This window comes from Asparagus officinalis, chromosome 5, assembly GCF_001876935.1.
Source record: "Asparagus officinalis chromosome 5, Aspof.V1, whole genome shotgun sequence".
NCBI classification, from domain to species: domain Eukaryota; kingdom Viridiplantae; phylum Streptophyta; class Magnoliopsida; order Asparagales; family Asparagaceae; genus Asparagus; species Asparagus officinalis.
Genome location: NC_033798.1, coordinates 82,501,275 through 82,517,531, shown reverse-complemented (window position 1 = coordinate 82,517,531; position 16,257 = coordinate 82,501,275). Strand labels below are relative to the sequence as shown.

At 42.8% G+C, this 16,257-nt stretch overlaps 2 protein-coding genes across 8 annotated transcripts in view; one reads left to right on the top strand and one right to left on the bottom strand.

The window, feature by feature from the left end:
• LOC109839910 (TOM1-like protein 2) overlaps nt 1-16,257 on the bottom strand; it is a 39,259-nt gene that overhangs the window by 8,120 nt on the left and 14,882 nt on the right. For all 6 annotated transcript variants that reach the window (XM_020408364.1, XM_020408365.1, XM_020408367.1 and 3 more), the window contains exon 2: nt 610-688. In XM_020408364.1, the coding sequence (XP_020263953.1) occupies nt 610-688 (79 nt within the window). The remainder of the gene's footprint in view (nt 1-609; nt 689-16,257) is intronic.
• LOC109839912 lies at nt 1,394-3,906 on the top strand. 2 transcript variants are annotated; one of them, XM_020408371.1, is made up of 2 exons: nt 1,394-3,188; nt 3,515-3,906. In XM_020408371.1, exons 1-2 carry the CDS (start codon nt 2,060-2,062, stop codon nt 3,556-3,558), a joined length of 1,173 nt encoding a protein of 390 aa, XP_020263960.1. In that variant the 5' UTR covers nt 1,394-2,059; the 3' UTR covers nt 3,559-3,906. The 2 variants fall into 2 exon arrangements, with proteins under 2 accessions (XP_020263960.1, XP_020263959.1); XM_020408370.1 differs by having other exon boundaries at nt 3,503-3,906.

Sequence of the window (16,257 nt, the reverse complement as noted above, 5' to 3'; positions counted from 1 at the left end):
CCTGCCAGTACATGAAACTAGAAGGTCCTAGTGCAAATTTCTAGTTTATTTTCATCCCTCCATCTTCACGTACTCTTATCTCTGTAAATATTAGATGTTTTATCAATAAATTTTAGGCTCCGGCTTTTTTCCCAAAAAAAGGGAGTAAAGCTAAGCTACATACAAACTGGAACTAAAAATGTAATTCTAAAAAAAAAATACTCAGTATTAGCTTTGTACAACTTTCTGCGAAAAGAGGCTACATAAGATGGTCATAAACATTTTAAGATAAATCAAAGCACTTGAAATACTGTTCTGAAAACAGTGCAAATATAATGTCCAAGAGTAGATATAAAGTATTACTCCTTTCCAAGTACAAAGTGGTTTAATAACCCTATAGAACAAGGAACACTAGGTGAATGCACTGGAATGGTACTGAATCCAAGTTTCAGAATTAGTAAGGACAAATACATCAATTTCACCAAATACTAAAATAAGTGACAAGTGCGTATAAAAGTGTTGTCATCAATAGAAGTAGTCATATTCTAAGTGCTAGTAACAAACTCAGAGCAAGGACAAAGAAGAAAATGGAAGTAAGTATAGAAATCATCAAGATATTTGTAGACTTACTGTTAGCGCAAGAATCTGAACCTTCGGATTCCTACTTCTGATACGCTTTTTAAGGGCTTTAACAACATCCTTAGCTAGCCTGTTTTAAATAAATCAGGTAAAGAACAAGAACATGAGGTAAGTAAAAATGATTACAACACTTCAGATAGACCCCTGCGACTACATGTTCCAGCAAAATATGGAAGGCAAGAGTTTTAGGACATGAACAAAACTTTGGTGTGTATACACTGTAGTTATGACACTTCATCTCAGCAAAAAGAGACAGCAACAGGGGACGTTCTAATCTAAATCATCAGACAAAATCCAATGGAAAAGAAACATAAGGAGACTGAAGAAGTAGCAATACAAATGGGATATGTGAGGATCTGCCATGATGGACCTCATAACCACAGAATAAGTTCTACTTGTTCCAGGATTCTTCTATGAAAAACATTGTGATTGCCCAAAAGAGATAACTAACAAGAATCAGAAGTCTTAACCATTGAAACTTAGGCTTGCTAATTCCCTATAAAGAAAGGCAAACCTTTGTCACTAGAATCAATGAACTTGTAGGACAAGAACATAGAAAGAAGCCTTGAAGTAAATAATTCAGCTCTACGATTAACTCTAAATTTCCTTTTTTTCCCATTTCACAGAATTTTCAATTCATCTTTGTATTCCAATCAGCGCAAATTGGAGCAAGAATTTGTTTCTGTCGAGATATATGTATTTTGTTAGGGTCTTATTTGTAAGAGTGTCTTGTACGTTGTATATAAGCCCAAGTGAAAGATAATGGTAACTGACCTCAATAATACAATTTGGTATCAGAGCTCAGGAGCCGCCGCCAACCCCTGCTGTTGCGATCTCCTCGGCCATGGCGAAAAAAAAGGAAATGAAACCCTAAACCCAGAAATTGGCGTCGCCAGGATCGTTGGAGCTCAAACCCTAGCCCACACGGAGACGAACCACCTCGCCTAGATTCCCTAACTCTAGAAGAGGGAGCTGGTGAAGGATCTGGGAATGGTCCGAGCCCCAAACTGCCTACCAGCAACGGATCTTTGCCTGCCGATTTCTACGCAGACCACGAGACCGAGATAGTGGAAGATCCGCCGTCGCCAGCGAGCCCGAGCAGCAGCGGTTACGCCGGAGAGAGAGGGGGAGCAGTGGAGCTACGAGTGCGGTCGAGGACGGCGATGGCGATGGTAGTTCGACCGATGGCTGGGATCGGGGGGAAATCGCGAGCTGGTGAGGATGATGATTCAGTTTCATGGAGGAAAAGATAAAAACACTTTCTCGTGTTGAGTCACTCAGGGAAACCAATATATTTGAGGTTCGGTTGTTGGGAGAGAGAGAGAGTCTCGAAGCCTAGTGATTTTTTGTTTGAAGGAGAACAGTGATCTAGAGAGTAATTTTGTTTGAAGGAGAACAGTAATTTTGTTGGAAGAGAGAATAGTGATCTAGAGTCGAATCGATGGAGGAGATCATCAAGAAGTTGAACCCCGCGGATGTCTCAACTTTGATGCAGCTGATGAGGTTGTCCGCTGGTGAGAGCGCGACAAGGCCACTAGCAAAATTGGAGCTCCCACCCATTGATCTGAAACTCGATGGGCCAGCTACATATCTGAGCTGGTCACGTCGGGTGAGGTACACTCTCGCAGGGTGGAATCTGGAGGGGTACTTGACAGGTGAAAAGGCAGAGCCGGCGGAGGGCGCTGCGGGAAGAGACGAGTGGAAGTCCACTCATATGTTGGTGTACATTTGGCTTCTTAACTCATTGGTCCAGTCGATTGCCGCTACAGTAGACGGCATTGGGAAGGTGACGGACGTCTGGGAAAAGCTTAGAAGAACCTATGATGGGGTGGGGAATAACCTGAGGTTGTTCCAGATTAAGAGGGAGATTAATGCTACAGTCCAGGGAGATAAGACAGTACAGGAGTATGCCACAGAGCTGAAGCGCTTGTGGCTGGATCATGATCACTTCTCACCTCGAGCAAGCTGTAAGGATCCGGAGTGTAAGGAACGAGAGGCCTTTCTGCAAGAGAGGACTATGGTATTTCTCCAGGGGCTGACTTCAGCATTTGATCAGAGGATCGTGATGCTGCTAGCTCAGCCGAAGATTCCCACACTTGATGAGGCAGTCTTAGCCATGATACATGAGGAGAGTCACATTAGGCTACAGGCTGGGACAAGCGGACTTCCAGGGGTAAGGTTAGCACTGGCGGTCTCCAACTCAGGTAACACTGGATTCAATGGGGAGACTCGACAGTGCTACAACTGTGGTGAGATAGGTCATCTGAGACATGCTTGCCCTAAGCCACCCAAGGAGGGAAATTCGAATGGACGTGGACAGTTCGGAGGTCGTGGTCGTGACCGCGGTGGTCGACGAGGTGGAAGAGGAGGCAGCCTGGCAAATCTGATGGTAGCAGATGGAGAGGAAGAAGCTGATGTGGTCTTCACTGAGGAGGATCAGGCGCTCCTGGAGGTTCTTAGGAGGAAGCAGAGAGCAGCAGGTGATGGAGACAAGAAGAGTGGGACTGAGGAGACATCCATTTTGTTCTTCCCCAGAGGCAACACTACTACTTATGCTCATCCGATCAAAGGTACTGATTACACACATGCTATTGCTTTTATATCTCCCACTAGATCATCAGAATGGATAGTCGATTCTGGTACGTCTCGACATGTGACAGGGAATGCTATTGAGTTCTCATCATACACTCAACTAGCATCGGCTGATAGCATTCAAACTGTCGATGGTACATTTCAGCCCATGGTTGGTAAGGGTACAGTTAATTATACAGATACTGTAACATTGTCCAATGTTTTACACGCTCCTTCCTTTCCAGTAAATCTTTTGTCCATTAGTGCCATCATACGCCAACTAAAATGTATTGTTTCTTTTGACATTCCTAAGGTGATCTTCCAGGAGAAGGGGACAAGACAGAGACTTGGGACTGGCACGTGGAGTAGTGGACTGTGGTACCTGGATCGTGAAGGGCTAGACTCAGCGTTGGTGTCTATGGTAGAGAGAGCATGGGTAGGACCTGAGATGAGTGTTGAGGATGTGTTGATGCTCCATCACCAGCGCTTGGGACATTCTTCCTTCAGTGTTTTGAGTAGGTTGTATCCATCTTTGTTTGAGAAAGCAAATAAACAGAAACTTGTGTGTGATGCATGTGAGTTTGGAAAGCTTGCTAGAAGCTCTTATATTAGTTCTGATCATAAGAGTTCTTGTGCATTTGACCTGATACATTCTAATGTTTGGGGGCCTTGTTCCACAAGTTCTATGAATGAATATAAGTATTGTGTTGCCTTCAATGATTGCTTCTCTCGTGTTACTTGGTTGTACTTAATGAAAAATAAGAGTGATGTGTTTGGTTGTTTCCAAGACTTTCATAGATATGTTCAGACTCAATACAGAGCAGTGGTGAAGGTATTAAGGTCTGATAATGTGGACAGAGTATACCAACAGAGCACTTGGGGAATACTTGTCAGCTCAAGGAATACAACATCAGACCACATGTGCATATACGCCAGCTCAAAATGGGATAGCGGAAAGGAAGAACCGACACCTTCTAGAGGTTGCTAGAAGTATGATGATCTCCATAAATGTCCCAAAAACATTGTGGGGACAAGCAGTTATGACCGCAGCTCAATTGATCAATAGGATGCCCTCAAGAGTGCTAGAGTGGAAATCTCCGTGTGAGATGTTGAAGGGAGATAATGGTGGGATTCTTCCATTGAAGGTGTTTGGTTGCATGTGCTTTGTGAAGGACAACAGACCATCCGTTGGGAAGCTTGATCCTAGAGCGGTGAAGTGTATCTTTGTGGGATATTCTGCTACACAGAAAGGGTATGTTTGTTAGAGCCCGGTAGAGAAGAGGCTGTTTGTGAGCGTGGATGTGTATTTTCGAGAGTTCGAGCCATATTACACCCTGGAGGTAACTTCAACCTTTGGTGACTCGCCTGATACTGGATGTATGAGGCGAGAGGAGGAGAATGGTTCAGTGAACAATGTGGAATCAATTCTGTATCGATTTCTTGGCAGGGAGGATTGGTTGAGGAAGAGTAGAAGAATGAAGAAGAAGAGGAGGAGGAGACAAGAGGTGTTAGGCCCACGGCTCAGGGGGAGCTACTTACTTATAATAGGAAGGGGAAGCAGATTCAGGGAACGATTCCTACAGTGCCATTGGTGCCATCAAGTCCCTTGTCCCGGTCTACCCCGACTCCTGAGACACCTACACCAACCCCAGATACCTTCCTCACAGGTGATATCATTCCTCTTCTTACTCCTCCTACTTTAATGTCAATACGGAGGACTACTCGCAGCAATGCGGGACATCCTCCCGATAGATATGGTTGGGATCTTGCCCAGTTTGTCTCATATTCTAACGTGTCATCTGCACATGGAGCATTCATTACATCTTTGGACTCTGTTACTTTACCTAATAATTGGCAGGTTGCTAAGAAGGATCCAAAGTGGAAAGCGACTATGCATGAGGAGCTAGGGGCTCTCGAGAAAAACCACACATGGGAGGTAGTAAAGCTACCAGAAGGGAAAAGAGCAGTTGGATACAAGTGGGTCTTCACTGTGAAGCAAAATCCAGACAGTCAGGTTGAGCGCTACAAGGCACGCCTGGTGACAAAAGGGTACAGTCAGACATATGACATTGACTATGATGAGATTTTTGCACCTGTAGCGAAGATGAGCATCGTTCGGACTTTGATCTCTTTGGCAGTGAATGGTGGATGGAAGCTACACCAACTAGATGTAAAGAATGTATTTCTTCATGGGGATCTAGTGGAGGGGAAGGGGGTGTACATGGATATACCATCAGGATTTGGCACGGGTCAACAATGGGCAAAGTCTGCAGATTGAAGAAGTCTCTCTATAGGCTAAAGCAGTCTCCTCGCGCTTAGTTCGACAGATTCAGAAGAGCTATGATAGGTATGGGGTACCAGCAGATCAACGCCGACCACACTGTGTTCTTTCGACGAAGCGGAGGCCACATTACTATGCTTACTGTGTACGTGGATGATATGATTATTACAGGGGATGATGAGAAGGACATTGCCCAACTCAAAGTGAGACTGGGTAAAGAGTTCGAGGTGAAAGATCTTGGCTTGCTTCGATACTTTCTTGGGATCGAGATAGCTCGAGGAGCGGAGGGGATTGTTCTATCTCAAATGAAGTACGCACTAGATCTTCTCACAGAGACAGGGATGTTGGGGGTGCAAACCTACAGCTACACCCTTCGACCAGAGGTTTAAGTTTGGTGTTGAGGCAGGAGAACCGGTTGATCGTGACAGATACCAGAGACTGGTGGGTAGGTTGATCTATTTGAGTCACACGTGTCCCGATATCTCTTTTGTAATGAGCGTGGTGAGTCGCTACATGCATGACCCGAGGAAGGGTCATATGGACGCAATGTACCAGATCCTGAGGTATTTGAAGAGTGCCCCTGGAAAATGGGTGATATTCAGGAAGAATGATCATGTGAGCATTGAGGGCTACTGTGACTCTGATTGGGCTAGTTGTGCTGATGACAGTAGATCCACCTCAGGTTACTGCATCTTTGTAGGAGGTAACTTGGTCTCTTGGAAGAGCAAGAAGCAGTCAGTGGTGACGAGATCGACAACGGAAGCAGAGTACAAAGCTATGGTCTTGGGGGTTGCGGAGTTGTTGTGGCTGAAAAGTGTGCTAGTGGAGCTGAAGTTGGATCAGAAAACCAAGATGAAGCTGTGGTGTGACAACAAGTCAGCCATCAGCATCGCCAACAACCCAATGCAACATGATAGAACCAAACATATCGAGATCGATAGGTTCTTTATCAAGGAGAAGTTGAATAGTGGACTACTGGAGCTAGGTCATGTTCTAACTAAAGATCAGGCAGCCGACTGTCTGACCAAAGGACTCAGTTCTGTAGACATAGCTAGAGGATGTAACAAGATGGACTTAGTGGATATTTTTCACTCATCTTGAGGAGTGTCGAGATATATGTATTTTGTTAGGGTCTTATTTGTAAGAGTGTCTTGTAGGTTGTATATAAGCCCAAATGAAAGATAATGGTAACTGACCTCAATAATACAATTTTTTCTCTAATATAAATCCATTAGAGCACATAATCCTTCTCATTTCTCCAATATAAATCCATTAGAGCACATTATCCTTCTCATGGGGTGGTTAGAGTATGGAATGACATATGACAATTGTAATGCGTACGACCTGATCAGCGGTGCAAGAGTGTCCTTGATGACTAAAGTCCTCTCACATATGCAGGCCCTGCTACTTCCAGACCAGAAAAAATGAGTATTGAAGGAGTAGAGAACTAATCTAAGTAAAAATTGATGTCAGGCAAATGCAGAGCTGCAAATGGCCAATAAGAACAAGGATGTCTCTAATTACAGCATCACAAGTAGAAATATATCACTTTCAGAAAATGCTGAGCAGATATAGGCAGGAGGGGAACACCTAAAGCCTTAAGCCGACTAGATAGGTGCATAGATCCACCTATGTGGGTGACTGACTAAAGCGCCTAGCATTTAAGCAGCCACCTTGGCAGCACCTAGACCTTTTTCTACAACACCAGGATTTAGAAAATAACATGAAATGCTCAATATTACTAAAGAAAAATCAATGGAAACATGAGGAGAATGATTTGGCACTATCAACGCCATAATGGGTAAAGAAAACAACACCCAACACCTTCTATTATGCAAGATCGCATCGATTAGCTATGGCAGAAGACCAAAGTGACCACTACTCATGAAGCATATGGAGAGGTTGTATCTCGCAATAAAGGGTGAAGAAATTATAATTGAGCGAAGATATGTATGCCAAGAACCAAGAGAAGCATGCTTTCTCATTTAATATACATTTTTAGTTTGTGGAGTTGAAATCTTCTGGACATGCATCTGAAGAAGAACGAACCTGAAGATTGGAGCTCACCTGAAGCTTGGGAGCTCACCTGCGGGCGAGGGCTTCGATAGGCGAGGGCTTGGACAGGTGAGGAAGCTCGCCTGCGTGTGCAGATCTCGCCTGCGGGTTGGACGGGCGAGAAGCTCGCCTGATGGCGAGGTCTGGAGAGGCGAGGCGAGGAGGAGCTCGCCTGTAGGCGACGGCTTGGACGTGCGTAGGAGCTCGTCTGAGCTCGTGGTGAGGCGAGGTCGAGTGGAGAGCTCGTCTGTTGCGGGTCACGGGTCGCCTGCGGGCTTGTAGGCGAGGGCGACGTCGAGCTTGCCTGTTTGCGTGGGAGCCAGCTGTAGACGGGTTGGCATGGAGCTCACCTGAGGACCTAGGGTTTCCCTATAAAAGGAAAACCCTATTCACGAGCTTGGTAAAAGCGTGAGCAGAAGAGGAGAGCAGCGGCGGCGAGATTTTGTTTCCCTCTGCATTTGTCTCTCTCCCATTTGTCCCTCATTTGTCCTGTTCCCAAAATTAAAGAGGAGGGGGTTTGGTGAATTTAAGAAGGTGGTTGAGTAATTAAGAGAGAGTTTGAGCGGTGATTTTAGATTAAAATCACCCGCTATTTGATTGAGAGATCTCAAGCTTGAGATCTTCTCTCTTATTTGTAATTTCTTGTGATTAATAAGAAATTATTTGTGCCGCTCCCGTGGACGTAGGCAAATTTGACGAACCACGTAAAATTTGTTGTCTTGCATTTATGATACTTGTTTTGGTTGCTGTTTGTGTTCTCTAATCTCATTTGCGGTTGTGTGTTTCTCCGGTTTCGCTGCGCATAACAAGTGGTATCAGAGCTCCGGGTTTGACTTGGGGTTCGATTTGGAGAAGAAAGCTAGGGCTTGGATTCTCGTTTGAAGAGATTGGATTGTTAAGATGACCGAAGCAAGTACATCGGGATCGTCTCTGTCCAAGGCGATACAAGAGTTGAGTATTAATAATACAAAAATTGATGTTCAAAAATTTGATGGCAAGATAAATTTCGGCTTGTGGAGGTGTCAAGTGATGAATGCGTTAGATGCCCAAAATTTAGAGGAGACTCTTGAATTACAAGAGAAACCCGAGGATATGGAGGATAAGGTTTGGAAGAAAATGAATAGTAAATCATGTGGGGTTATTCGATCATATTTGACACCAGACTTGATTTATAATGTGATGAATGAAACATCGGCGAAGCAATTGTGGGAAACACTCGATGAGAAGTATTTGACGAAGAGCATTGAGAATCAGCTTCATTTGAAGAAAATGTTTTACCAATTCAAAATAAAGAGGGGAGTTTCCATTAGAGAACATGTCAATAATTTCACAAACTTGCTATCGGATATGGCCAATGTGGATATCATGATAGAGGATGAAGATAAGACGATGTTGTTGCTATGTTCATTGCCTGAGAATGATTTGGTACATTTGTCCTTACGATGATCAATGGTAGAACCACTGTCAGCTATAAGGAGGTAACCTCAACATTAGTGAACTATGAGTTGAGGAAGAGTGATAGTGAACCCTCCGAGAAGCATCAGGAGATGTATTGGCAGTAAGAGGCTGTAGTCCAAACCACCGTCCGTTTAACCGCTCAAAGTCGAAGCATAGAGGTGGTCATAGGAATGTTGGTAGGAATCAATGTGCTTTTTGTAAAGAGAATAAACATTAAAAGAATGAATGTCCAAAGTTAAGAGATCGAGCCGGGAAGAATAAGGGAAAAGTCGTACAAGCTTCAGAAGTGAATATTGTCAAAGCTAGTGGCGAAAATTCAGATTCAAATTCTTCGGCCTACTCATGCCCAGCATTACCGTTAGTTTGTTATGCCGACTCTACGGAGTGGATATTGAATTCGGGTGCTACATACCATATTTATCCTAGGAGGGATTGGTTCTCCAGCTTTGAGGAGCTGGAAAGAGGAGATATCGTGCTCATGGATAATGATCACGTATGTCCTATTGGTGGTATTGGAACAGTTCGAATCAAAATGTGTGACGGGGTGACTAGGGAGTTGAAAGAAGTAAGATTCGTTCCTCAATTGACGAAGAATATTATTTCACTTAGAACTTTGAAAGCAGGAGGCTATAGGATGATCTTGGAAAATGCAACTCTGAAGGTCACAAAGGGGTCCATAGTGATGATGCGAGGTATCAGGAAAAATAACATTTACTACTTGAAGGGCAATATAGTAACATGGGTCTGGCAGCTTTTATTACCACAGAGGAAGATACTACCAACTTATGACACATGAGATTGGGACACACTGATGATAAGTCCCTACAAGTATTGACGAAACATAGGCTATTGAAGGGTGCAAAGACCTGCAAGATGGAACTGTGTGAACATTGCATACTTGAGAAGAAGACAAAAGTAAAATTCGGTACTGTAATTCACAATACCTAGGGTATATTGGATTATGTTCATACTGATGTTTGGGGTCCTTCCAAGAACACATTTCTTAATGGGGCTAATTATTTTGTTACTTTCATTAATGATTATTTCAGAAAAAATTAGGTATACCCCATGAAGCATAAACATGAGGTCCTGAATATATTTGAGGAGTGAAAGAAGAAAGTGAAGCTGCAGACAGGTAGAAAAGTGAAGGTACTCCGTTCGGACAATGATGGAGAGTACAAGGGTGATTTATTTTTACAGTTTTATCGGGATCACGACATTAGGTGACACTTCACAGTCAGGGAGACACCACAACAAAACGGGGTGGCCGAGAGATTGAACCGTACCTTGCTGAAGAATGTGCGTTGTATGCTCTCACAGAGTGGATTGGCTAGATCTTTATGGACCGAAACGTTGGTTTATGCAAGCCATCTCATGAATAGGTTGTCATGCACTACGATACATGGAAAGACTCCTATAAAAAATGGTCTGGTTCAACGGCTAGTGATTATGAGTTGCTCCGGATATTCGGGTGTCCAGCTTACTATCATGTGAATGATGGGAAATTGAAAGTGATTATGAGTTGCTCCGGATATTCGGGTGTCCAGCTTACTATCATGTGAATGATGGGAAATTGAATCCGAGAGCTAGAAAAGCAGTCGATATTCGGGTGTCCAGCTTACTATCATGTGAATGATGGGAAATTGAATCCGAGAGCTAGAAAAGCAGTCTTCGGGACTTTAGAGATGGAGTTAAAGGCTTCAAGTTGTGGGATCCATAAGACAAGAAGATGATCATTAGCAGAGATGTCGCGTTTGATGAGGCTCACATGATGACGTCTCAGATTTCTCAGCAGGTGGAGGAAGACCGGACTAGTGGGGTATCGCGGCAGATAGAGAATGATGTGACTCCACAGATTTCAGATAACACTATATCTATTAAGGTTTCTACAGAGATGACACTGGGAAGAGATGATAAGACAAATGGGCAGGTGGAGGATATAATGGACATTGGGACTCAGGAACAGGGTCATGTTCTGGAGTCCATTGCAGCTAATAGACCAAGAAGAAATATTCATCGACCAGCTAGATATGAAGATGTGATGGTTGCATATGCTTTATCAGTTAAGGTCGATGATGATTTGGTTCCTTCTACATATAAAAAAGCAGAGTCAAGCTCTGATTCAATCAGGTGGAGAGAAGCTATGGAGGAAGAGATGCACTCTCTTCAGAAGAACAACACTTGGGAACTTGTAAATCTACCGAAGGGTAAGAAGGCTATTGGATGCAAGTGGGTATATGCGAAGAAAGAAGGATCTTTTATTTTGGACATTCTGTACAAAGCCAGAATGGTTGCCAAATGGTATGCCCAGCTTAAGGGCATAGATTATAATGAAGTATTCTCACCGGTCGTGAAACATTCGTCGATAAGGATACTATTAGTATTGGTGGCACAGCTGGATTTGGATTTGGTCCAGATAAATGTAAAAACAGTCTTTCTACATGGAAACTTAGAAGAGGAGATCTATATGACACAACCGATGGGTTTTAAAGCTGCAGGCAATGATGCTTTGGTATGTAAAGTGAAGAAATCTCTTTATGGATTGAAGCAATCACCGTGATAATGGTACAAGAGATTTGATAGTTTCATGATTGGCCAAGGGTACACGAGGAGCCCATATGACCCGTGTGTTTACATGCACAAGCTATAGGGTGGAGAGCATATTTATTTGTTGTTATATGTTGACGATATGCTCATTGCTTCCAAAAATTCGTCAGCTATTAGGAAGTTGAAAAAGGAGTTGTCATCCGAATTTGAGATGAAGGATCTTGGAGAAGCAAAGAAGATATTAGGTATGAAGATTGAGAGAGACATGGTGAAGGGGAGGTTGAAGTTGGCACAGAGGAGTTACTTACAGAAGATGCTGAAAAAATTCAGTTTTGATGGTAATGCCAAGACAGTGAGTACTCCATTAGCTCCCCACTTTAAGCTATCAGCTAAGATGTCACATGTTTTAGTTGAGGACCGTGAATACATGTCCAAAGTTCTATATGTCAATGTTGTGGGTAGCTTGATGTATGCAATGGTGTGTACAAGACCAGATTTGTCACATGCCGTGAGTATGGTATCTAGGTACATGCACGACCCCGGGAAAGATCATTAGGAGGTCGTGAAGTGGATTCTACGGTATATCAAAGGTACCGTGGATGTCGGTTTGGTGTTTAAGAAGAATGAGAAAAATAGGCAGGATTGTATTGGTTATGTGGATTCTGATTATGCAAGGGATCTTAACAAGTGTCATTCTTACTACTGGATATGTGTTTACACTAGCAGGAGCACCAGTATGTTGAAGATGTACACTTCAGTTTACAGTGGCTCTCTCTACTACGAAGGCGGAGTATATGGAGTTAACTGAAACTGTGAAGGAAGCTTTGTGGTTGCAAGGGTTATTGGATGACTTGGAGATTATATAGGATACCATCAGGGTAAATTGTGATAGCATGTCAGCTATCTATTTGGCCAAGAACCAGGTGTATCATGCCCGAACAAAGCACATTGATGTCAGGTTCTATTTTGTTCGAGATATCTTGGATGATGGAGACGTTAGATTGGAGAAGATCCACACAAAGGACAATCTAACATATATGTTGACCAAAGTTGTCACTGGGGTGAAATTTGGTCATTGTTTGAAGTTGTTGAACATTCTTCATTGTTGAGGGCCTTTGAAGGCCATTGGCAGAACTACGATTAGTTTGATCCCGGTCAGAGGGTACGTAGGCAGCCATGGTATATTTGTGCAGCTGTTGTTTTAGCCTGGTTGGCGTTCGTGATGTTCTCCTGGTATTCGTCCATAATTTAAGGTTTATCAAATGATGGACGAGATAGAGAATTAAAGAAGAACGAACCTAAAGATTGGAGCTCACCTAGAGCTTGGGAGCTTGCCTACGGGCGAGGGCTTGGACAGGCGAGGAAGCTCCCTGCGTGTGTAGATCTCTCCTGCAGGTTGGACGGGCGATAAGCTCACCTGATGCCGAGGTCTGGAGAGGCGAGGCGAGGAGGAGCTCGCCTGTAGGTGATGGCTTGGACGTGCGTAGGAACTCGTCTGAGCTCATGGTGAGGCGAGGTCGAGTGGAGAGCTCGACTGTTACGGGTTACGGGTCACCTGCGGGCTTGTAGGCGAGGGCGACGTCGAGCTCGCCTATTTGCGTAGGAGCCAGCTGTAGACAAGCTAGCATGGAGCTCGCCTGAGGACCTAGGGTTTTCCTATAAAAAGAAAACCCTATTCACGAGCGTGGTAAGAGCGTGAGCAGAAGAGGAGAGCAACGACGGCGGGATTTTGTTTCCCTCTGCATTTGTCTCTCTCCCATTTCCCCCCCATTTGTCTCGTTCCCAAAATTAAAGATGAGGGGGTTTGGTGAATTTAAGAAGGGGATTGAGTAATTAATGGAGAGTTTGAGCGGTGATTTTAGATTAAAATCACCCGCTATTTGATTGAGAGATCTCAAGCTTGAGATCTTCTCTCTTATTTGTATTTTTTGTAATTAATAAGAAATTATTTGTGCCGCTCCCATGGACGTAGGTAAATTTGTCGAACCACGTAAAATTTATTGTCTTGTATTTGTGATACTTGTTAGATTTATTACCGTGATTAAATCATAGAGATTAAACATTAAGAGCGGAAGCTTATATCTGAATCCATTATTTGGATCTGAGTTAGGGTTTGATGATCTTCTGATATTAGGGTTTCTCCTTTTAGAATATCTTTAGATGGGGATAAGAGAATGAGAGTGGCTAACCCTAAATTAGGGACTATAACCCCATATATATAGGTGTTGTACATTTGTAATATGGCTCATCATCAAATTATAATTATAACCTGGTATCTACACATTTAGCCCATGATTATTTAAATACCCATTAACCCAATTGATTGATCACTTTAAGTGGGTTATCTTTAAAGATAACAATACACAATGATTAATCATATGCGCCCACAAATAGATATAATTAGATTAACAATCTCCTACTTGGGCATCATATGATTCCTTAAATTGTGTATAACCTTATGAGCTCAGAATTACTATCACTGAAAAGGTATTTTCGAACAATCTCGTCCATTGACTATATCAATATATGATCAAAGCGGCCTTCGTCACATTTATCGTGACTCGACCCATTAATGGTCACATATACCAATACAATCAAACGACATGGATCAATCATGGATGTGCAGCATAAAATTTATATGCAATGTGATCAGTATATGTCTATTTTCAACTGGTCCTACCTTAAATTTAGTGAGGTCAACCTTAACATTATGGAACAGAGTGTCTTAACTGAAGAATTTTTCTGATCAGACTACATAATCAAACATAAAGCACCACAATCACAAACTCCCACTAAATCATGATATCCTCAAACAATACCACACACATATGAGCAATGTGCTCATGATAGACCTTAGATGGCAAACTTTTAGTAAGAGGATCAGCAATCATGGAGTTTGTCCTAATATGCTCTATGTATATCTGTCCACTCTGTACCCTTTCTTTCACAACCAGGAACTTAATATCAATATGTTTTGACTTAGTTAAGCTCATGTTGTTATTGAAATACATTACTACAGATTTATTATCATAATATAACATTAGTGGTCTTTTCACATTTTCCAGAATGCGTAATCCCGTGATAAAATTTCGCAGCCATATTCCCTGATTGGATACCTCATATCAAGCTACAAATTCTGCTGCCATAGTGAAGAAAGCTACACGTGTTTGTATGACACTTTTCCATGATATAGCTCCTCCTGCTAACATATAAATGTAGCCTGATGTAGACTTTCTGCTATTTTGGCATCCAGCAAAATCAGAATCAGAGTACCCAATGATCTCTAACTGTTCTGATTTTCTGTATGTGAGCATGATCTTTTGTTTTCTAAAAATACCTCATAACCCTTTTGACTGCTATCCACTGATCCATACCAGGGTTGCTTAAGTATATGCCTAACATCCTAACAATGTACGCAATATCCAGACGCGTACATACCTGAGCATACATTAGACTTGCTACAGGCGAAGCATAAGGAATCTTCTGTATTTCCTGAATTTTAAGGTTGCCTTTAGGGCACTGATTAAGACTAAACTTGTCTCCTTTAACCAAAGGGGTGTCTCCTGGTCTGCAGTCTTGTATGTCAAAACTTTTAAGTACTTTATCAATATAGCTCTTTTGTGATAATTCAAAAATACCTCGAGAGCGATCTCGATGTATCTGGATTCCTAATATAAAAGAAACGTCCCCAAGATCTTTCATCTCAAAATTCTTTGATAAAAATCTCTTGGTTTCGTGTAACATGCCTATATCACTAATGGCAAACAATATGTCATCGACATACAGAACCAGAAAAATATACTTACTCCCCCTAAACTTGTGATATACAAGTCATCAATAACGTTCATCTCAAAACCGAACGAGATAATTATTTGTTGAAACTTGTAATACCATTGGCGAGGAGCTTGCTTGAGTCCATAGATGGATTTTCTTACTTTGCAAACCATATTCTTTGGGTCTTCTGACACAAAGTTTTCTGGTTGCACCATATAAATCATCTCATCAATGTCACCATTGAGAAATACAGTCTTAACATCCATCTGATGTAACTCAAGATCAAAATCAGTAACAAGCGCCATGATTGTTCTAAGAGAATCTTTCGATGAAATCGGAGAGAAAGTCTTTGTATAATCAATGCATTCCTTTTAAGTAAAGCATTTAGCTACAAGACGTGCTTTATATCTCTCCACATTACCGTTTGCATCCTGTAGGCATCGAAAATTGCCCATAGGTCTCCACGAACAGCTCAGTGTTAAAAAACGACGATGAACGTCACTATCCGATCCACAGGAGTTCGATTGATGTCGATGAATGATTGAAGCAAATCGACAAACTACGAAGGCACGGGCTAATCGGGAACCCTGCGGTGTTTACAAAAGGAACAACGCCCTCCATATCTCGTTCATCCTACAGATAATCCAACCATCAGAGCGGGTAGAACTCTTCGTCAGGCTTCCAACGCACTTGGAATCACTCAAATCCGAGTTCGGACGAAGAATTTACGGCGGAAACAATCAAACATACGCAACGGAGCGTCTCAGGCTGAACTGGGACGTCCGGGGTGTCTCGGGAAAGCCAAGACACCCCAAGGGTGTCTAGGCTTTTCCTAGACACCCCAAGGGTGTCTAGGCTTTTCCTAGACACCCCAAGGGTGTCTAGGCTTTTCCTAGACACCCCAAGGGTGTCTCGGCTTTGCCTAGACACCCCAGGGGTGTCCCAACGCCCTA